The 24,454-nt window shown below is 30.4% G+C and overlaps 1 protein-coding gene across 3 annotated transcripts in view; it reads left to right on the top strand.

Annotated features, from left to right (window-relative positions):
- The window catches only part of LOC118195929 (post-GPI attachment to proteins factor 2-like), an 87,194-nt gene extending 62,740 nt beyond the window's left edge, over positions 1 to 24,454 (top strand). Inside the window, exons 7-9 of one of the 3 annotated variants that reach the window (XM_085808499.1) lie at positions 52 to 18,741; positions 20,675 to 20,860; positions 24,038 to 24,454. In XM_085808499.1, coding sequence (XP_085664625.1) covers positions 52 to 212 — 161 coding nt within the window. In that variant the 3' untranslated portion in view covers positions 213 to 18,741; positions 20,675 to 20,860; positions 24,038 to 24,454. Of the gene's footprint in view, positions 1 to 51; positions 20,861 to 24,037 lie in introns of all 3 variants that reach the window. The other 2 variants (XM_085808500.1, XM_085808498.1) reach the window with 2 other exon arrangements.

The following is a 24,454-nucleotide window of genomic DNA, read 5'->3' as shown; positions in this document are numbered from 1 at the left end:
CAAGTTGAGTTGTTTGTTTGAAATATTTTTATAATTTTTTCAACTTTTCAGCATTCAGCTGGTTTGCCTTATGTGAATATCTCATATGTTTTGCTAATATGGCCTTTCATGCTACAATAATTTGGGATTTGCCTGATGAAGAAATAATCATTTGCCTTCCATTAATGCACAGTTCACCCAATTGTCAAAGCATGACAAAAAAGCATGACTAAAAGAAAATTCTAGTTTAACTTGTAATTTATGCTGTAAAATTGTATATAGAATTTTTCACCTGAACACTACTTATGTTACATACTATAAACATTCTACGAATATTCTTAGGAGCATATTTTTAACAATTAGGATACTGCATCATGTGATAGCTCTTGGTACATTTTGTGATTTTCATTGTTAATTGAGATCTGGTGCTTTTATCCTGATATATCCACTCTTGATTTTGGATATTTCTTCAAGATTAATGGTGAAATGTTTTACAGAAGAACTGTTTAATCTATTTAAAGTCAAGATTAAGTTCCAACATTTTGTTCATGTATTTTTTGTTTGTGGAAATTATATTTAAATATTTAAGCTTTATTCATGTGTTAAGAAATGTCGTTGCATTTTGTTCTAATTTAATTACAAAGTAGGCCTTGAATTTAATGCTTTGTAAAATTTCTATGAAAATTTTCACAAGATAACCTGAAGAACAAGCTAGAGATTGTTTATTTGTTAAATTTCTAGTCATTGTAAAAAGTGTGATCTATTCATTTTTTGTGAAGTCTGTTATTTTTATGTAACTATTTTAAGTTTTTATATAAAATATACTTTTTATGCTTTTTTGACAATTTTTTTTATGTTTGGTTTTTATTGCCATATTGTTTTGCTTTTAGATGTCTTTATTTTAATGTTTTGTTCTGTATCAAACTATTTCTAAGTGTTTTGGATTTTTCTTACAAAGGTATATTGAGCATCTTAGAACTTAAAAACTATTGGTAATGGTCCTCATGTTTTAAAAGTACTTTTGAAAAATGGAAAATTTCTTCCTAATCACCTTAGTCATTTTGACAATCTGCTGGAAGTTCTCTATTCTAGTAGTAAGCATTAATTGATTATAGTTTTTATGTGTGTTGAAAGCAATAATTATGTAGTGAATGCTGATATTATATAGTGTAATATTTTTTTTGGTAGTATATTTAATTTTTAGCATGTAAAGTTAATGTAAGAAAATGCACATCTAATTCTTTTATTTTCTGCTTGAATAATTATTGTCAGTAATGCATAATTAAGAATTATTTAAGTTGAGATTTGTTGATCTGTTTTAAAGTTTTTATGTGTTTATTTTTTATATTTAATTCATTCCTTTTATGTTTTGGAGGGGAAAAAACCAATATGGAATACAGTTTTGATGTCTTTGCTGCATGTTGAATTGCAAATTATGATAAGAGGTTGATTTATATTATTTATTAAAAGGTACCTGGACCAAAAAATTAAATATTTAAAATTTCATATGAATGCTTTCTGTCTAATTTCAGAAAAGTTGTACCTGTTCTGCAACAGCACAAGATAATTTTGAAAGCATTAAAAAGTGTTGCTAGTCCATTTTTCTACCTAAAAAGTTCTAAAAATCTTTTTAAGGTATTTTGATTTTCTGTAATATATTTTCATGCAAATATATTTTTTACCTATATAATGTCCATTTAACACATAACTGCATCACCTGTATGATATCACCTGATATTTGTCTTTTGCTCATCATCTGATATCTTATTTTATGAGGTGTTTATTAATTTTATAATAAAACTAAATTTTTCCCCTATTATTTCAACATTTTATTGTTTGCCTTACTTTCTTGCATATTGATAAGAAGTAAATTATGGAATCAACTGTGCATGCATTTTGTGATTTATCTCTGAAATGAAGATTTGCATTATAATGTAAAAATATTTAGAAAAAGAGAAAAGATGTAAATCATCACAAATACTTTGAATACTTTTTAGATGCATAATTTTTGTACTTAGCACACATAATATGAATTGTTATACTAATTTAAAAAGTTAATGAGATCCATCTTGCAAAAATGGAAAAAATATGTTCAATTTTTAAATGTTATTGCAAATGTATTTTTAAATTAATTGAGTATCTTCACTACTCATTCTGTGAATGAAACAGCATGTCAACCTATTTAGAATTTTTATAATGGATGTTAAGTATCTCTTGTAGCTTCATTTTTGTTGGAAAAAATTGTATGTTCTTAAGTACATTTATTTCATTTCCTTAAAAATATTTCAGTTCCTTCTCTTGAACAGTTCTATTATGTATTTTTATTTCTCAATTCATTTTTTTGAAGTGATAATTTTCAGTGTCTTAGATACAGATTTTAATGGTGCACAACTGGTATATAAATGGACTTAAAAATGTCATAGTGCTCATGATTGGCCTTTCTTCATGGCTGTCTACTTTATAAAAAATTTGGTTGAATTATGCACAATTTTTATGCTTTTACCTATTTCTGATGCAGATATGTCTGAGAAAATATTAAACTGTGTTGTAAATATCTTGTCATTGGCTGTTAACTTGTTTTAAACATTAATTTCTTGTAATTTTCACTAGTAACAGTCCACAGTCTCTTTACTTTCATCTCTTTTATTTATTTGTTTTATGAAATATTGTGCTCAGCTCTTCTTTGGAAACAAAGAAACCTTCAGGAATCCTGCAAGTGTCTGTTCTGTCTTCATTTTGTTTGTTTTTAATGTTTTCTCTCATTCTGATTGCCTAATAAACAGAAACTTAAAAACAGAAGTGTTTATCCATCACCTTCTGTAATGCATTGCTACTCATGTTGACTGGCAATAGATTCAGCCATCACTGTATTGCTAAATGATATGTACTGTTTAGAGAGGCATAAAGTATATTTTAAAGCTCTTATACCTGGGAATCATATGTATATTATACCTTTGTCAGTGAATGTTTCTGCATTGGCACAAATTGATTACTTTCTTTTCTCCAAATCACCTCAAAATTCCTATTTTCTTTGTCATATTAGCCAATTAAAAAGGAAGTGTATTTGGTAAATAACTGCAATTGCTTGTTGCAAATTGTCAATCAGTAATTGAAATATGTAAAAAGTATGGAGATTTTTGTAAATGCCCTTGTTGAAAAATTCATAGTTTATGCAATATTTATTTTTTTACTTTGACTTAAAAACTATATTTGTTATATTTGCAAGGGGGGGGGACTGTACATTGTCAAAATTTAGCATGGCAGTAAGGATACTTAAATGTCAGTGTAACAGCACTTGATAATTTAAGTGTGTAGATTGCATATTTATTTTGTGATAAATATTCCATGTACAGCATGCCTAAATAACATGGTGATATTAATTATGCAAGCAATCATAGTAACATTTGAACCAGAAAAAAATGTAATTAAACTTATGCTAGAGCTTTAATTTAAAGCCTTTTAGTGACTTGCTCTTTGGAAAAGTGAACATTTTACAAAAATGAGCCTGCTCAATCTCAGACTAACTTGTATCTCTTTTAAGGTGGTGTAAATAGTTTTAAATTTGTGTATTTTAAAAGATGTGTAGAATTAATTCTTTAATAGGAATAACTTCCATATATATTTGTAAGAAAGTTGCATATTGGATGGTATTATATTGGAAGTGTGTGAATATATATTTTTTTCATTTATTCTAAATAAGTATGTTATTTCTTATATGATTAAAAAGTACTAGGAATAACAATGACAAAAATCTGCCTTAAATATTCTAGTATGCAGTTTTCTTATGTATGTAAAATTTTTAGAAAGCATTCATATGTGTGGGTATTTATTAGCAAGTAAGAAAATGTAGGCAGCTGATTTTAATCATGCGTTTTTCTGAGTGTCACAACATGGCATTATTTTGCACAGTTCTGTTAAAAAACTTAAATCCATTTTTCTCATTTTAAAAGTGGTAGATAAGCAGCAGTGAAAGGCTCATGTGAACAAAAAAGTGTTTTATGTGGCTTATAACTTTAATGCTGAATGTATATTCTGCTGTGAACAAAATAAGATCTATAAAAATTTGATGATATAAAATATTACATGTAAATTATTAATTTTTTTCTTTGATTGCAGAATATTATTATTCCAATCTTGATAATATGTATCTGTACATGCTGTAAGATATTGTCCAGAATATAATTCCTAAGTCTGATTTTTCTGTTAAAATTTGTCAATAGATCTTGAAAAATCTGGATATTTTAAAGCATAATTCATTTGTAATTCTCTAAAATGTAAATCTTATTTGATTTATTCAGATATCTGTGTTAGTTTTAGCTGTAGTGTGTAAGTTTTTTTTTCCTTCCTTTTTTAATTATTCAATGTGCATGGAATTTGAATCATGTAAGATTATTCTTTAAGTAAGTAAAAGTACTTAGCCAGTTAAGTGGTTTAAATTCTGTCTGAGAAACTTATTTCCTGTACCATTGTTGAACTTTCAAATAAAAGGCAGCATGCATATATGGTAATAAAATCATATTGGTATGTTTTTAAAAGGAGCATCACCGATTAACATTCAGTTATCTGTGTTTTCTGAAGCTAAAATTCTAGCATAATAATATATTGTTGCATGCTTTTCGTATGGCTGTATCCCTGTCTTATAATGTAGTATTAAATTAAATATTTATGTATATACTTTTGAGAATTTCCTCCTTGTTTTATATAATGTTTTGTAACCTTTTTTAAAATTTGTAATTGAAAGTTTGTCTAAGTATCATTTCCAGTAATCTACATGAGTTAAAGAAAAGGGGAGCAGTTTAATCGAATCTGCAATGCCTTTTAATGCATTAAGGACTAAAAGCAGGTATTACTGATGTTCAGAAAAATACTGTATATTCTAAGATATATTCTGAACACTTTTCTCAAGATATATTTTTTAATACATCCTGCACTTATCATTTCGTGCCATATAGATGCATATTTTATTTGATTAAGTATATTTTTATTATACATTGTATCCACAAAATTCCTTACGTAGCTTTTATTTTTCCAACCGTTGAATGTAGACGACAAACTTTGAGCTACAAAAATTTATTTTGCTATTTTAAAATAAGTTTTGTTTAAACTGCAAAACCTAACTTTTTATATACACTGAAGAGCCAAGACATTATGACCACCTACTCTATAATGCATTGCACGATTTTTGGCCATCGAGACAGCTGCAACTTGCCTTGGCATGGATGCCACAAGTTCTTTGTAGATGACTGGAGACAGGTTGTACCAAATCTCTAAGCAGCTGTCATGGAAAGTCAAGATACTTCGGCATGGTGGTGTTTAAGCTCTGAGCTGCTGCTTCATGACATCAGAAATGTACTCTGTCAGTAAGGCCGAGTTAGGTGGCCAGGACATTAACTGGAATTTATCCTTATGTTCCTTGAACCACTCCAACACAATTCAAGCCTTGTGACATAGGTCGTTGTCCTGCTGGAAGATCCCATTTCCAGTTGGGAAGACAGATGTGAGTGTTCAACTGATCAGCAATCAAGTAGAGATAGTCCGCAGCTTTCATGGTCTGTTCTACCATAACTCAGGGTCCCACAGCCATTCATGAGAACGGCCACAAAACATAATACTGCCACCACCAGCCTGTGTATGACCTGCTTACAGAAGGGACAACAATAACAGTTCACATGGAAGAAGCGTACCCTGACACGACCATCGACGTGATGAATGAGAAATCGTGATTCATGCGACCGAGGAACTGTCTTCGACGTATGCATGATCCAGTCTCGATATTCCCGGGACCATTGTAGGCGTATTTGACAATGACAGTCAACAGAAGTATACGATCGGGATATCTGCTGTGTAGTCTCATATCCAACAGTGTCCGCTGAACTGTATGTTCCGAAGCATCTGCTCTTGGGTCTCCATCGTATTTGACTGTCAGCTGAGCGACTGTCTGGCACCGATTTTACTGTACCAAGCAGGATAGTCTCCGACGTCCTTTTTCTTTGAGGACGCCCTGACGTCGAACTCCTTGCCATCTACTGCTCCTCTTTCCATAAATACTAACAACGGCAGCTCTTGAACAACTTGCCAGTCGCGAAATTTCGGAGTAACTCATTTTGGGTAATCGGGCCATTACAATTTGCCCTCTGTCAAATTCGCTTAGATCAACAGCCTTTCCCATTGCTCGCAAAAGTAAGCACAAGAATGATTCCTCACCTTCTCCAGTAGTAGTCAAAAACCATTACCACTTAATCACTTGCCCTCCACGTCATCCAGATGAGTTCATTGAAAAATGTGGCAATGGTCATAATGTTTTGGCTCGTGAGTGTATTTCCTTGGTCTCTGTATTTAATAAATTTCATTGTCAATAATAAACTAAAAATAAAGCACAAAACAATTGGCTCCCATACCACAAAAAAATTGACTTAATGTTTCATATATTCAAGGGTAGGACACAAATTGAAGAACAGTACGTTTACATTTGTACATTTCTAAAAATGAAATATCAGTTCAGGAAAAGTTTTCTCATGGCAGTAAATTAAATGACAAGCATTGCTTTCAATATTGCCTAGTTCACTTTTTGTGTATTTGAATATGGCTAAGCACATGCGAGCTATATGCTTAGGGAACATGACTTTTGGAGGACTTTCTGTATCATCATTTAGGATACACATTGCAAAAAGCCTGTCATGCAACCAGCCTATGCTCCTAGCATCAAATTGCCAACATTTGACAGTCTGAACCCTTCAGCCAGTGGTAGAGCTATGCAAATTGGCATGAAAAGTTTTGATCAGTATAATCCGCTCGAAAAAAGGAGTTCTTACGGAATCTAAAAAGCAGTAACAGGTTTCCAGATAACCATCTCATAATATCAGAAACATTAATTAAAAATGAAAATTTTTTCTAGTTTAATTATTTTAGGGAGTTGATTATGTTTCAAAAGTAATAAAACTGCATGCGAATATTAATAATGTAGTTTTAGCATTTGAAAGCTTAGAAATTTCCTGTGTGGAAATCCTTTTGACATATGATATGTAACAAAATTATGAAATAAAAAAGAAGTTATTCACTAGTAAACCACAAAAAAAAATATCATTGGATGACATTAGAGGTGGGAAATGCCCGGAAATATCCTAATTTTGAAAAGCTCTCAAGGCACATGAAAAATAGCATCCAAAATCTTCAATTAAATATCTCAGCTAATTTCTATCATATGGATATCAAACATTTTGTTTTATTTCTGTAAAACTTAATAATATAACGAGAGATGATCAGTTGTGTAAAAAGTTAGATTTTAAAATTTTTCCTTGATTTTTTTATTTTTTTTTTTTTGTTTGCATTTAAAAATGTGAAAAATTTGCATTATTATGAATTTTGTAACTTAATTTTATAATCTGTAACAATCAGTTGTGAAAATAATAGCCACATTAGGATTTTATGGACACACTGTATACTTATATTGATTTCTTTGTATAAAATAATGAAATGTAATTTTTATTTCAGTGTCTTAGTACCTAAAATTTCTTGAGAACTAGCTTTTATTGTTCATTTATGCAATATTTTTTCCAGTAAAACTGACTGTTAACTGTATTTCTTCTTTGCTGCTAATCTGATTGTGGCGGTTCGATCTTTTTCATATATTTAGTGCAATAATTCAATTCTATGAACAAGTGACATCTCGAATTACAATACCTCATTTTTAAGAAAATTTTGTAGTTCCTGTCATAAAAGCATCCTGTAGTTGTAAGTCAGATTTTATGTTTTTCAGTATTTTAACTTTTTTTCAGTATGTCTCAAAATCGTTTAATAAATATTTATATTGCACATTACTGATACCTTGGATCTTTTGTATTAAGAAATGTAAAATTATATGTAGACTAGAGGAATGTTAGACATTTAAATTCAGGAATCTCTATGCATTGTGCCCTCACACATATCATATCTCTTAGCATACATACGAGTGATATTTATAGCACTAACATGTATTAGTATGAGAATGCTTTAGTTACAGGGCTGTTAAAAAACTAAGAACTCTTGACTTCTTAGAGTATTAACCCTTTCCGGATGGGCATCCTATATACACATTATCTACCAACGTCTCGTGCAGCCAGGCATCCCAACCATGCATCACTGGAGTACGTACATAAGAGACAGTTGATGCATATATGCAATTTTAAGCTGAAACATGTTTTAAATACCTAGAGGTAGCATCCTGTGTCCATTACTTTGGAACTGAATATAGTTTTAGGATGCTAACCTTCAATTTGATCACATTCTGCAAAATATTGGTGTCAGGTGTTGCGGGGAAGGAAGCATCGTCTTTTCAACTGGCCACATGATATAAACAATCATGTCTCTGGTATCTTTTCAAATCTTATTCTTTTTTGTTATTATGTATGGTCTTTTATGGTTACTATATGGGATTCTATTACGCTTTATGTTGCTTTTATCTCTTATATTTTGCTCACTTCCCTTTTTATTTCGGAAAGCCTTGACTTCAGTTTATTAAAGCGTTGTTTATCAGGGGAAGGATATATACACATGGTAAGGATCCATTAAATGACATGGATGAGAGAGATAATTCATTTTCTAAAGAGTTAGCGATACTTCTAGTGATTCTCATGCGGACATTTTGTCAGTTGGAGTGCTGCCTTTCACTTCCCGTGAAAGATGAAAGATTTTCTTTCTACTTCTTGTAAATAGTCCTTCTTGTATTTTTGTATTAATTTTAAAGTGTATTAATATATTTTGGTCAATTAAAACTTTGGAGTAGTTTGAATAACACTTCCAGAAATGATTTTTCAAAGAAAGCAATTTGTTTTATATATTTTCGTGTAAAGTAAAGCACGATTATTAAATGCTAATGTTAACAGATATGATAGCTTAACCCATTAACCGCCAAAACTACAAGGAATGCTTCTTTTCTCATGAAAATAGTAACAAGTATTAAATTAAGCATTTATAACATAAATTTACATTGAAAATAAAAAAAAAAATGCTCTTACCTGTAGAAAAAGTGAGTGTTGCGTTTGCGCAACGTCAGCGGAATAAGACTACGGATGTTTAGTGAGTAGGATTGTACTCGTGTGATGTTTCTTTCTAGTGGAGTGCAGGATTACTTTTTATCTGTATAACATTTTAGAAATCTACAAATCACTTTACTTGTAATTAATTTAATATTAAAATATGCATTGTATTTCTTTTACAAATACAGATTATTTCAATTGAAAGATTCAAGCTTGAAAAGCTTGATTACAATCATGATGTAAAGCTACATTACATACTTTGCATCTATAAACAGTCTGGCTATGGTACTCTTTACAACAAAGTCTTTTGTTATCAACAGACTTTACGATAAAATATCTACCATCTCTATACAATGGTTTTTGAATGCTGAATTTACTAGGTCTTCCTGTTGCGGATCTATTTCTAGCTAATTCTACACTCTCAATAGGAGTCTGCAAAAGGAATAATGCATTCTCGCATCTGAAATCTAAAGAGACTTTATATTTCCAGCAGTAAAAAAAGTGGTGATATTTAGTAAGTTTAGATATGGTCTCACCTCATATAATTTATCAGTACTGTCAATTTAACTATTGTCAAATGCAAATTCTGTTTCATATTCCTGTACTGCAAATGTGATATCGTTCTCGTACAACAGAAACAGAAATGTCCTTATCAAAAGACCAATACATTTTTTCTTGAGGTAAAGAATGATATCTTGTAAGCAATATTTCAATAAATATTCTCATATAGGCTTCAAATGCAATAAATTCTGTTTTTTTTTTTTTTTTTTTTTTTTTTTTTTTTTTTTTTTCCTGAGCGTATATATATGTCTGTTCAATGAGAAGAGAGTAAATGTCTAAACCAAAAAGAAAATTGAAAATCTGTGCACTAGTTTTACCTTGTATTTTGTCTTTTATAATTTCTCTTCTATCTCTCTTCATGTTCTTCCTGAGTCATAACTAACAGTTCCTTTTTTATCCACTTCAAGATCTCAGTCTTCTGCTTTTTAATCTTTTTAGTATGACTATAACTGCTTTTAGAAGGCTGAAACTTACTTCTTACACGAATTTCAACTTCCCCAGCAGTATCATTTGGTAAAATATCATTATTTAAAACATTGCCATTCCTTTCTTCTTCGTCACTAGCTTCTGCAATTTTGGGGGGATCAAAAACAATATAATGTTAATAATATATATTATTGATGATGATGATAATTAACATTATCACCATGTTTCTTCATCAAAAAATCTTTGAAGGGCTTCTTCTAATGTAAGATACCTCGTTCTAGGCATTTTTAAATAACCAGAACATCGAAAGGAATGAGTGAAAAAGGAGATTGACTACCTATTTCCTGCTCATGTTACATCAGCGCAACACCTGTTTTCCCTTCCTTCCCAACACAAATATAAACATCTGACTGATGTAATGTTCTGATAAATGGTGACCTTGACTAAAAATAGATCATTCATAAAGACGGCGATTCTTTCGTTAAATATTTTCAGGAAATTTTGCTTAAAGTATGAGATTAATTATTATAAACAAAATGATTGTTGAAGGCAAATATTTTTTTACAGAAATAATCTTCATAATATTCCCTACACAAAATTATCTGCTGGTATAAAATATCATAGTCAGTTATATTTATATATGCATTTATTTTGACTGTTGCGTCAACGCAACTTCAGCGGCTAATGGGTTAAGTAATAATCTAAAATAGTACAATAAATTACGAAGTTAGGACTTAAACTCTTTGTGTGTGTGTGTGTGTGTGTGTTTTCCTCCTAAAGTTAGGCTTAGGAACACAAAACCCCCATCCTTGTAGGAGGCATCCAACTCTTTTCGACTCCCATCCATCCCAAGGGGGCATCTTAAACAAAGGTATGTCGTCTCGAAAGGGTTAAAGACTGCCATAGAGGAGTAGGATGACTTATTATGTATTACATCTGTAACAGATGTTCTTTTAATATGTGGAAATAGCATTTTAAATGTAATTCATGGTTATTTAATAGCATTTCTTTGCCCATCATGTGGGAGTCTTTACATCTTCAACATGCAAAAGCAGTAAAAGAACAAACTGTGGAGACCAGGGCAGTGAATTCATCCATCTATACATTGAACAAGGGGAAAAAAGGGGCTGCCAAAGTTCTTGCATATTGCAGCCACCTGGGTTGTAGTTTAAAAGGTACAATACAAAATTCGTAATCTAGAGTCGTCAGAACTTCGGCAATTTCAGATTAGGGGTTTTCCGGATTATAGATCATCAATTTAAATCTGGTAAGATGGCATGCAGAAATTATACAATTAAAAATATGAAACCATAATTTATGAAATAAAGAACAATTATGATCTAAAAGGTGTCAAAATTTACAAAAAAAAGCGTAATATTTATTTGTTTACTTCATTAAACATTTCTTTCAATGTAAGTTGTTTAAGTTACTTCTACAAAAAATTCAAAAAGTTCCTTTTTCTTTTTTTCTTATGTCATGTACAGTTGACTTTCCAATGTCACACTCGAATATGCCTTTATCCATTTTTTGCAGCAATTCCACTTTCTGTTTGATGGACATCGAAACGTGCTTTCGCTTTGTAGATCCTTTGGCAGCTCCAGAATTGGAAACTCTTTTTGACATAATCGAAAGTTCAAGCTTAATTTTTATAAAATTCCTCTAACAGTCTGCAAAAAATAATAAGCCGGATCCAATTAGAAGATTAAGGAACAGCGAAATCTGCAACATTAACTGAAATGCCTGAATCAGTAAAGATAATTTTAGTCTAACTTATGCCGTCCGTTATACATTAAACACGCATGCGTAAAGCATACAAAAAAAAATTTTGTGGCTTTGAGGTCCGGATTATAGATCATTCTGGATAATGGACCTCCGGATTATGTACTTTGTACTGTATATACTTACTTTACCACTTAACTGGTTAATGCATTTTTCTCGTACATTAAATCCATTGAAACCTCTCATGATGATTTCCTCTGAAAATGACCAATATTTTAGGCAGCTAAAACTTCTGTAGTGAACATCACCATTGCTAGGACCTCCTGAGAAGACCAAGATTATCTGAAACTGGACTTCATCATCTTGGGAGGTTTTATTGTATTTGAAATATGTGCAAGCAAACAAGTCATTTTTCCTAGTTTTTTTATGAAAGCTTTTGTGCATTTTAGTATTTACTGCATAACTCTTTATTTGTTGTAACTTCCTGTTACAAGGATTCACACATGCTTTTGACTGCATAGCTTTCAATTTAAGTTGTAAATCTGCTGCCAGAAACATTTTGCAACAGTTTTTATATTATTAATTTAGTAAGTGCTTGTAGTGAAATGCTAGTCATTTTAATGTGATATTCATATTCTAGCTTTAAAGTTTTCAATTTGTTTAGCAAGTATGGAACAATAATAATTTTACATTCTGTGTAGTTCACGTAGAAAACGGCAATATGGCTTAAAATGATCAGATATAACTCATTTTGAGTCCTATCACATTAAAAGCAATATCTTTGATATTGATCAATGGAAAATATCGGTAATTGTATTATTTGGCTTGCATTGTGACAAATGAAGAGGGTTTGATTCATATTCTAAGAAAAGGTAAAATATTTACTTTCATACATCTATTGAGAAATGCCTTTATATTTGTTTGTTATATATAAATAGTTATGTACAACTATGCCTTTAACCATGCAAGAATTAGAAAGTAAATCTCTTAAAATAATTTCAGAAATTACTTTTCAATGCAACAAATATTTTCTAAAGCAACAATATTGCCCAAAAGCTGTTGTACAGTTGTAAGCATTATCCAGTATGAATTGTGCTAGCATATTTATTCTCTATGGAAAGGATACTGAGCTCTTGTGATTAGGATGTTAAAATATGATAATATATGTTCTGTACAGCAGAATTTCAAAAAATCTTAAACACTTAAGCTCAGCTTTTTTCTTTTTCCCCTCTTTTTTAAATTTAATTTTTTATTCTTGTCTATACAAAGGCCATTACTGAAGTGGTAGATCTGTTGCATCTGCATATGAAATCAAAAGCTAAAAACCACACATTATAGTTTAAAATTATTTCTTCAGCATCTAACAGTAGGCACATACTTTACAATAAGAGCACTTTTCAGAACTTAACAAATTCCCTGTTTTTCACTGCGTAAGTAATAGCAAGGATCTGTTTTATTCTCGGCATTAATTTAAACCTTAGCTTCATAACATTTCTGCATTTTTAGCTTTGACAAGCTTAATGTAATAGCTCCTATATTCATGGTTTTAATGCCCAAGTCATAGCCCAAGTTTTAATGCAAGTCATATCAAGTGCTGTATATAAAGCAAACTATATATATTATAAATAACTCTGGCAAAATTTAGTTGACAAATTGCGTACAATAGAATATTAAAAATAATAAGTACTGTAAGCTGTTTTGTACATTTACGATTTATGTTTGTCATAATTATGAAAGTAAAGGATTTTAATTTTAGCCTTATGATCAAGAAGCAACAAAACAGTGAAAACAAAGCTGTGCTTTTAGTAGATACTATCATACAGCAGTGCGGTCCAATCTTTAGTTACCCAAGAAGCAATCAAATTTTAGTAAACAAAAATGGGAACCAGAGACATTAAAGAAAGAAAATTCTCACTGTAACATCAATAAGGCAAAATCTCGGGCCCTATTCTGGTAAGGCACTTTCAGTGTGATTTCTCTCTCTCTCTTTTTTTTTATTTAATTTGTTTGAGAGAAGAAACAGCATTTTCACATGCACATATATTGTCAAACAGCAGTAACATTTGCAAAGAGAATTTAATGAGTTTTTTTAGAAACCATTTTCCAGAAATGTTCAGGGACATCACACTTTTTAGTCTGCTGGAGTGGATCTGCCTGAAGGTCACAAATTTCCATTTGAAGGTCGCAGCTCATTTCAATTTCCATGGGATTGTTTAACAGTGCAAGTTTGGGATTTAGGGAGTCAAAATCCTGGAGTTCTTTCTTGATATCAATTATTATTTTATGAAATATATTAAAATTTATGTCATTTTCTTTTTTCAACTGCTGATAAGTTAGGAAGTGTATTTGCCTTCACTGCAATATGCATTACATCAAGTTTTTTGCAGAAGCCCCCAATAAATCCATAAATCTGGGATATATTTTGTTTTCTGCCATGTAATTTCAGGTTTAAAGCATTTAGATGGGATGTTAAATCTGTCAGGAAGGCAAGATTATTTAAAAACTGGATTTCTTCCATTTTTTCTTTTTTTGAAAAAAGCAAGAATTTATCCCCCCCCCAAAAAAAATTGTAGGTGATTTCCAGCACTTAGGCTGCATGCTTAACACTTGATAAAATGTCACCTTACTCAAATTCCAAATTATCCAGGAATGCAATAAATGTTCTGTGTCTCTGGGCTTTATTGCCTCCCCTTATTAAATTTACAGTATTTAGTTTTCATTGTCTTACTGAACCATATAATTTTTTTACAGACAGCCTCCTAGTGGATAATGCAGTCAAAAAACAAACAGTATATGCCTTATATTTACACAGGCCTGCTAACCCAGTTCTGCGACAAACCATTGCTTTAGCTCCAACTGTTGTAATGCTAGAGCACTTCCCAAAGCTTCATATTTAGAAATAACATTATCCAATGCATTGAATATGTGAATACAGTTAATGCTAGTTTTCAATGATTTTAATTCCACAGTTCTTTGTGAATTTCAAATTCGTCATTTATTGTTTTCTTAAAGATAAGGAGCTGATTGATATCAGCTATACTAGTGCTCTTAACCAGAGCCAGACAGTGAAATAAACATTTTCCTAAATTGCCGTTGAACGTATCTGAAACTTCACTACCCATTTCATTAATTTTCCTACTTACTGTTTGATAAGCTGAGGACAATGTTTCAAAATTTTAAGCTATTTTATTATTTCCAAATAAAGATGCCATTTTTACAGCACATCTTGTAATGGGCTCACCATCCCTAAAAGACTTTACTTTTAGCTATCTCTAAACCTGCTTCATAAGATGCCTTCAAACCAGCGGTGTTTGATGGTTGCTGAAAGATATGCCTAGGTAATTTCAGCTTCAAATCATTAAATGCACAACTCCTGGTATTGGTCATATTTTGATTTATGCAAGCTAGTATAATGCCTACTCACATTATACTCCTTCGAAACACCTTGAGAACAGATAACACACTGGTTTTCCATTATGTTCAACAAAAAATCCTGCCACTTGGACTGAAACTGTCATTTCTTATCTTTAACATGCTGTTTCCGCCATTTTAGGTAGTGCCAAATGAATGTGAAAATCGAAGCATGAATTCCATGGATTATAATGGTCAAAGAGTGAAGCTTGTTAACGAGGTGTTCGTTATAGGAGAAATGGAGATTGTATGGTGTTGCCATCTGATAGGCAGCATTGCCAGTGTCAGTAATTTTGCTCTAAATCTGCTTTTTTTTTATGTTCTACAGCATAGCAGAAAGAAAATAATGTTTAGTATTGGTCACTCTGTCCTGAATTGTTCTTGCTAACACTGCTGATGCGAGTTTCTTGAATTTTACTGAACACCACCAGCTAGTTCACATTCAGACAGCTGTTTTACATGGCCTGTTTTTGCACAAATATGATTTATTCTGTTTACTGTTATTTAAAGCAAGGAGGGTATACAATTTTTCCAAATGTTTTAAAATTTTTTATCCAGTAAAGCGGGCCAGTGTCAACAAAATGAATAATAGGGCTTTCTCATAAAGTTGGTTTTCCCTGTGTGTAATGTGTATAAGGCAATTTTCCTTACAAAGGCTCTCACAAAGGCATGCCTCCCCCTTAGACAGCTAGCACTCCAGTGATTTGCTGTAATCAAATAAACCAAACCTAGATATATATTTCTCATTGTAAGGTTTCTCAAAAAAAAAAAAAGTAGAAAAATTTGTGAAAACAATTTCCGCCCACTGGGTAGAAATGTGCTGTAACTATAAATTTACCATTTAATATGATCCCTTTAGAGCAGGGGTTCTGAACTAGGGGGGATGCAGTCAACCTAGAGACATTAGGTATTTTTTGGAAGCAGAAGAAATGAAAAATTAGCAACGCCTTCGCCAGGAATCGAACCACGAACCTGTCGATTACGCGCTGAGCATACAAGGCCCCTGCACCATGAAGGCTCCTTAAGAAGGTGGGAGAAATACCTTATAAGTCTTTTATTTACCTGTTAAGTATTTAGTTTATGAAAATAAAAAACTACTTTTATTCAAGTTTTGGTAATTATCACCATTTTCTAAATGTTTTCTTGTTTAATTTGCAAAATGCATTAAAAAATAATCTAAAGTAAATGTGTATGTGTTTTTCAAGTATTGAAAAGGAAGGCTGGTCATCTAGCAGTGATGAAAGGGGTGCATGGGGCAGAAAAGGGTGACAACCACTGCTCTAGAACAAAACATCCATTATGCTTTAATAAGTTGAATACCTAAATTTTTGCACTGTTGCATTCAGACTTCACTTAAATATTAGTAATGAATAGTTTCTGTTACTAGATAACAGGAACTGTTTTACTCGATGAAGAATCATTAATCACATAAGCATTTTATTAATAGAACATACAGAGACCATCTAAACATATTTTATATTTCCCAAAGTGCTGCATTCCTAATGTTGAAACTGTTTTTAAAAAATATGCAAAACTTATATAAATAGGTTAGAAGGAAAGAATTGAAATTGCAGGTTACTAAGAAAGCATGACACCTGTATCAGACACATTTGGGCTTCATTATGATCGCAGAAATATTTGTATGATTTTTTCCATATAGAACAAATACAAGCAAGTTTCCTTTAGAAAGCCCTTCACATTGACATTCTTCCCTTATGCAAACATTCTTCCCTTATGCAGCTATCTTTCTTATATTTGGCCTTAATCAATTAACCAGCTACTTCTCTATTGTATCTTATTGCTTGAGACACATTTTGTAACATGAGCTACTGATTTTTTTTATTTTTCGGGACACTTAAACTGCAAATGTAGCTACCCAACTACAGTAGAGTCATGGCGATAAGATTTTAACATTTGAGACAAATCTGCAGTTCATATTTTCTAAATATTTTTATCACCTTTCACATTAATAATTAATTTTATTCATTTTTGTCTTCTTGAACACTTTTTATCTCAGTCAAATGCCTCACTCAGTACACAAATAGCATGGCTTCGATATCTGAATTTAGCAAAATTTGAAATTTTATTTATATTAAACTTTTAAATCCGGTTCTTCCCTTCTAATTTTGAGTTCAGAAATGCAGTTATTTGATATGAAACCTAAATAAATATACATTTTGACTACTGAAAACATCAATTATTATTTTTCCACATAAGTGTAGAATGTCAATACTGTCAAGTAATTAAATTATGTGTTGTATGTTATAGTAAATATTTTACCTAATATAAGTACAAGGTCTGATTTTTATTTACTTCAATTACTTTACTTACTTATATTTCTAATAAAGTTGTACAAGTGCAACTTTATTAGAAAATTCATTTTACTAGGCAAGTAATGTAAAAAATAAAGAATTGGATTTTGTGGCATTTTTGTTACTAGTATTAATTTCCCCGGGACTTGTTCAAGTTTCAGCAGTTATAACTCATTTCTAGGATTCAGTTCTAAATTAATTTCTGTATTAAATTCCATTCTAAAAAATTAATTAATTCCATTAATTTCCATTTTAAAAAACCTTAGAATGTCATTTTATGTAAAAATGTATTTTTTCATCCTTTATGTTAATCTTTCAAAGTGTCTTTAATGTCAAAGTATGAAATTCCTTCAAAGTTGAAAATTGTTATAATGCAACAAAACATTCTTAAGTAGAGTTTTATATTGTGTGTATTATAGCTGAATAATTAATTGCTTTGTAGTGTGTAATGATTGCTTCAGTTTTTTATAATAGATCTATTTTCACTCATGAATGGGCAGGGTTATTCTGTGCCAATTGTAGCCCAAGTGTTGTTAATATGCTGAAATATGTATTGCTTCATGAAACAAAAATCTTGTTATTAAAAATCCCTAATTTAATGCAAATATCAGTGAACTAGGCATTTTTTTATCTTTTATAAAAATGCTGCTACTGGAAACTAAGCAGTTTGTGAGCATATTATTAAAATAACCCCCTGCAAGATATTTTATGTAGTTGATTAAATTAAATTCATACATTATCCCTAATTCATTAAATACTGTACTTAAAAACCCATTTTTTAAGTACAGTATTTTTTTCCCCTTTCAAATTTTATCACTTGAAAAACTGCATGCCATTTCTGAAGAGCAAAAATAAATTAGCAAATATAATTAGCCACATATAATTCTAAAAGATATGTCATCATATATATTTTTAAGATATCAGTTACCCTTTTTTTTATTATTATAATTTTTACTTTCACATTCTATGTAACTACCATAAACATGATAAAAAATGTTAAGTACAGAAGTTATACAGTTATCTCATTCTGTGTTTGCCTTCATACCTCTATATTATGTATGCGTATGTCTTGCAACAGTGTATGTATATATACTGCTATATTGAGGAAACCTGGAAGAACTAGAAATTTTTCTTACATGAAAAATAATGAAGGTGTTATATTTTTATACAGAAAAGAGCATCAAAATTAACTAACATGTTCAGCGACTAAAGAGCAATTTCATTAGTTTCAGTATAAAGTGTTATCAGCCCAAGATTCTCTTTCTATAATATCCCAACTTTGGGGACCCTCGTGAAAGTTAGCGTTTATGTACTTTAAAGTAAGTAAAACAAGCTTTAATTTTCAATAATCATTTTTGAAACATGTTTTTTTAACTTCCATATTTTGCATCATGCCAGTTTTATTCCATATTAAAGATATATCTTTAGTGTGCTAGTAGATTTTTAAGTCATTATTCTATACTGCAACATTATCGTTTATTATTCCATTTTTAGAATTTTATATACTCTTAATCTTATGATACATCATGCTGTTCAAAATATGCATTAATTACGATATTAGGTGTGCGAAAATATACTAAGAAATTCACTGTTTGATGAAAAGCTTGAATTGGTGCTGAAAATCGGAACGTAGTTAACTTAAAATAAGGTACTGTTATTAAAATTTTTTAAACATTACATATCTGTATTTTATCTCATATTTAGCTTTACTTAAAATATTTGTTTTCGAATTTCAAGTTTCCATTGTAACAAGATAATTTGCCATTGTAAGAGAAGTAACTAGTACTAGAATATACTTCAAGCACCATGTATTTTTTCGTAAAAATGATACATCATTTTCATCTTTTTTAGATGCAAAATTAATATATTGCTCTAGGTAGTGAATCAAATTTTAATATAGTAACTCTGGAACAATGTATTCTTAATTTTAGAAAGGATAAAGTTAGAAGCTTAGCTATAATGTTGTGCAAGTTTCTGCAAACTTTTTCTTGCTTCAGCTTATGCTAACATAAATGATCTGTTCTTTTCCAGAAATATTATTAATGTTTTATAACTATGTGTGATTGTGCTGATTACAAATGCATGTTGCTAAGAAACTTTCAATTCTGCTGAACTTGTTTTAGAATGTTCCTTCCTTGCAGTAGTTAGTGGAGAAAATATATATAAATAGGAATTTAATTTAAATGAAATTTTATTAAACTTGTAAGTGTAAACCATATGATTAAAAGAGAGTGTTTAGAAAAATTCCTTGTCATTTTTTTTTTAATTATTGCATTTACGTGATTTTTTTATTAAATATCTGAACTGGTTTCTAATACCTCAGCATAGAACAAAAAAGTTTTTCCATTTTTTAGGCTAATGTAATACAATATATTAAAAGCTAATGCAATACATTTGAAGAATTTTAAACATTTGTTAAAAAAAATTTGCCAGTATAGTAAAATTCTCATTTCAGGAAAAATATAATGCCATAGCCGTTTATTATACAGCAAATATGTGCAGTAATTAAAAAAAAAGTGTTTATTTGAATTATTTAATTTAGGTAAACCACATTAGTTTGAAGGAAGCGGTTGTATAATTTGAGCTGCTTTTTAACATGAATAGTTTGCCATGCTTTGAAGTTTAAATTAAAATGTTAAATAGTTTACAAATGGTGTCTGTAGTAGTTTCTTCCTGCTGTTTAACCTTTTGAAGCCGGGACTTTGGTAGCAGCAAAAGCTACCAAAGGACGGGAAATCTTAAACCCAATGCTTTCCCCTTTTTAAGAAATCACCTCCTATTTGCAACTAAGATTCTTGTGTGTAGTTTAATGGATTCTCAGAGGGGTGCATCTATGTCGGGAAAGGAAGACCTTTGAAAGAGATAAGTGGTTAAAACCCTAAAGCATCAAATTTGACATTTCACCCCACTTTTCAGCCTGGAAAATCGGGGGAAAAGACATGGCCACTAAAACCCCGTCTTTTCAAAGAGAGGACTCTATGGCCAAGGTGCCATTAGTGGCTGTCTTCAAAAGGTTAATATACAAAAATGTGTCTTTGATGGCATTTGAGAACCAGTAAAAGAAACTGGATTAGCTGTGCTTTCAGTATAATGGCATGGCAAGCCATTTATGAACTGTGAGAAAGCTGTGTGTTAGAGATTCAGTTTGAATAAAGCAGAGCCTTGATTAGGTGCAGTTGTGTTATAATTGTTAGAATTTAAGACCTTTTATACATCAGACAATAGACTCTGTATTTTACAAAACTATTACAGGTGGCGAGGACACCTGGTGTCTAACAAAGGTAAACAGGTACATGTCCAATGCCCTCCACTATCTTAAACCAGCAGCTCCTGAGGCCCAGGAAACCTGCCTCGGGAATGTACTTGCTTCTCTGTCAAGTAGCATGAACAAACTGGGACCTGGATGATGTTACATGAATTTGTTAGCTGCATGAATATGTAAGCTTTAGCTGTTCATTGTTGATGCTCTTGGGCATACGTTGCCATAATTCTTACATATATCAAATATTAATACTACTACTAATAATAATTCTTACAAATCATTATAATTGATAAATTGGAATGGCATTAAAAAGCGAAAAATACAATTTGTACTAAACTTCATTTGTTAGTAAATGCCCCCCTAAAAAATCAGTTTTCTTTGGTTTGTAACAATGCTCAGATAAATGTGTAATTCCATCCAATTAAAGTACTAGCAGATTTGCCAATACATGCAGGTGACTCCAGTTTTTGATCACATTCCGGGCAACCCAACAACATATTTTTCAAGATTTTTATTAGTTTAACTTACTATTTCATTACTTTCACCATAAAAAGTCATCAGAAATCATAGGCATTTTCTTTGATTATCCATTTTTATAAAAAAAAAGTTCATAAGGTTTTGGGAGTAAATATGTCTGAAAATGCTTTATTTTGCCGTCATTGAATATTCTGTAGCAGCTTCCAATTGAAGACTGAAAATTTTATTTATATGTTTCATTTTATTGAGGATGTGATTGCATACTACAGAAACTTCCAATTACTAGTGAAGTAATTTTATGTGCTAAAGTTGCAGATGTTTCTAACTTAACATCTGCATCATTTTTCTGATGTAAGATTTTTTTTTTTTTTTTTTTTTTTTTTTTTTTTTTAGTGCATTTCCAGTTTTACTTATCTTAGTTTTCAAAGATAAAGTTATTGCTATGACAAGAGATATAAACTGCAATCACAGTTTTGCAATTTATAATAAAGAAGTTTGGATAAAGCTGATGGAATTTTAAAATATGGCAAACTCTTTGAAATAATGTTGCCTAGCTTCACAATTCCCCACAGAAATGCAGAATGTGAGAGAAACACACTGGATAAACTTCTACTAGCAAAAAACAGGCCTACAGTGAAACATTAGGAGAATATTTTTTTAACATATGAGATCTTTTGTTCTAATTCCATTTAAAATTTAATGATTTTTTGAATATACGAGTTCTTTTATACTAATTCCATTTAAAATTTAATGATTACAGTTTCAGGTATTGATTAGATGTTTCTTAAAAACAAAACTATAAATACTATCTTTCTCACTTAAAACAAATCTGGTTTCTTAATGAAGAAGCTCTTGAGTTTAGAATTTGGCAAGTCTGTTCTTGACAACCATTTCAGCAATTTGCTTCAAAAGACAATAAATGCCCAGACCACCATTTTGTGTTTTCACTACATACAGCCTACTGAACAACTTTTGCTGATTCTTCTACCTTGTCAGATGGTCCCATTACACTTATGTATGATACTGATCAATATTTTAGCAGCAGTAGCTTCTCCCGTGCATTGGCATTCTCATCTCTATTCTGCAAAATTATATCTTCAGGAACTTGGATTTCTGAACAAAGATTTTACATGAAATTTATCATTCTTACTTATTTCTTGAACTGCAGTTTTAGTTTTAATCCTTTTGGGAGTCCTCATTTATTTCCATTATTATTTTCCATTTACACCATGGAGGGACCTGCACATTGAAATTAGTTTGCAGTTGTTATCTGCAAAACCTGTCCTTCAGACAATACCAGGAAATTGTTTTTAAATTTTAAGTGTTGTAAAAAAACTGTAAACAGAAAGGTAGAATATAAATCCATAAAAAAACACACACACACACACACACAAAATGTATAACTTAATTTTATAAACCAGAGAGGTAATTAACATTAATTCTGTAGAATATTTTTCGGAACCAACATAATATGTTGTTAACATGAGTCTATTGTACTTGAAGTAACTGAATATTATTTCATTGTAATAAATATGCTGAAATCTTTAAATTTAATGCAGGATATTTTTTAATTCTATACTTATAAAAAATTACAAATCCTACAAATATTGTTCAGTATGCATTTGCATGAATTTTTTTTTTAATTCTATATAACCTAATAACTAAGTAGATTGCTAATACCAAATGACTATGCTGATTCCTAACAACATTTGAATTTTAAGGGAGCCCCTGCCCCCATTTTTTAAATTATTATTTTGTATATTGTATTATTATTTTGAATTTTAAAATATTTTATTTTTAAAAAAACTAATACTTTTTTAGAGTTCTTAATACTTTAAATGCCAGTATATTTTTTGTATCTAGGTTTAAAGTTCTCTGTTTTTATTTCTATATAATAGTGGCCTTATTGTAAATATATAGAGTTTCCTTTATATGTGTTTTCTGATAAACGTATTTTATTAAGATGTTAAAGAAAATACATGCAGGATTGTTTCAAAATTATGATTTTTGTTACTTGGTTTAATGTCATGCATTTTTTGAGGGGATTGGAGTGTTGTGAGCTCCATTATCTTTTTTATATGTATAATTTCTGTTAATTTTAATGATATTCTTATGCTAATTTTTGTTCTACTACATCAAATTATCAAGAGCTATTGGGTTAATATGCACTAAATGAGATGTATGCACAATATCATGCATTAACATTAAAGTACAAATTTTGTGGAATGAGACTTTCCGGTTAAGACTATCATGTGTCCTTGTATTTCAATAGAATAGATACTGGTTTGCCTTACAGGACAATAGTCTTCACTACACTAGATACATATTCGTTCTTCTAGGCTAAGTGATAATGGACTTGTTACTTTATTTGCATGATTTTAATACAAAAAGTACATACAATGCATATTTTTAAGAAGCTGTTAAATTAATTTCAGTTACTGTTTACAAAATATTGATTGACCTGTGATATTTGGCAAATAAGTAGCTTATAATCATATTAATGGAACAGTAATTATGTAAGGTTTACTATTCTTTATTACCTCTATGAATATTTTTATCACTGTTCATTGGTAAAATATGTTAGCTTATTAGTTCATTGGTAAAATATGTTAGCTAGTAGAAGTTTATGTGCTTATTTTACACAAAGAAAACAATATCCTTGTTTAATTTTGGTGTAGTAAAATTAAAAATATGTTTAGTTTTAAGAATATGACTTACATGAATGAAACTCAACTTCATGGTATTAACTTAGTTGAAATGAAAATTTGTTCCTTATTAAAAAAAAATTAATTTCATTATTTAATTTTGTTAAAAAAAGTATATGTATTGTTTTATAGATATGTGCATATTTATTGAATTTTTTAATTGTGTTGAAGTGAAAGCAATACAAGAAAGGTACCCTTACTTACCTAACAATAAATATATATTTGGCCCAAGAGGAAAAGACAGCCCACTTATCAAGATTTTTTGAATATCTGGACAGGCTGTGGTCCTGCTTAGTTCTACTGTGTGTTGTTCTTTTGATGTAGTTCTTAAATCATACACAGTGAACTATCTTAGCTGAAGATTAGAAGAATGTTAAAATTAGAATACAGATTTACACTGATGCACAAAATTCTCTTTTAAATCCACTAAAAACATTGTTTTATGTGAAATATTCAAATGTATAGAAATGTTAGAAGGTTATAACTTTCCTGTTATTTTGTGAAAGAAATTAATAACTTTTTATTTATGTTCAAAAATTTCTGCAATAAAATGCATTTTACTTGATAAAATGCTTTTTTGTAAATAAA

The sequence above is a fragment of the Stegodyphus dumicola genome, chromosome X1 (assembly GCF_044657685.1).
Source record: "Stegodyphus dumicola isolate Sdum_Otavi_A_Nest chromosome X1, ASM4465768v1".
NCBI classification, from domain to species: domain Eukaryota; kingdom Metazoa; phylum Arthropoda; class Arachnida; order Araneae; family Eresidae; genus Stegodyphus; species Stegodyphus dumicola.
Note: the sequence above shows the minus strand (reverse complement) of the source record. Positions and strands in the feature narration are given on the sequence as shown.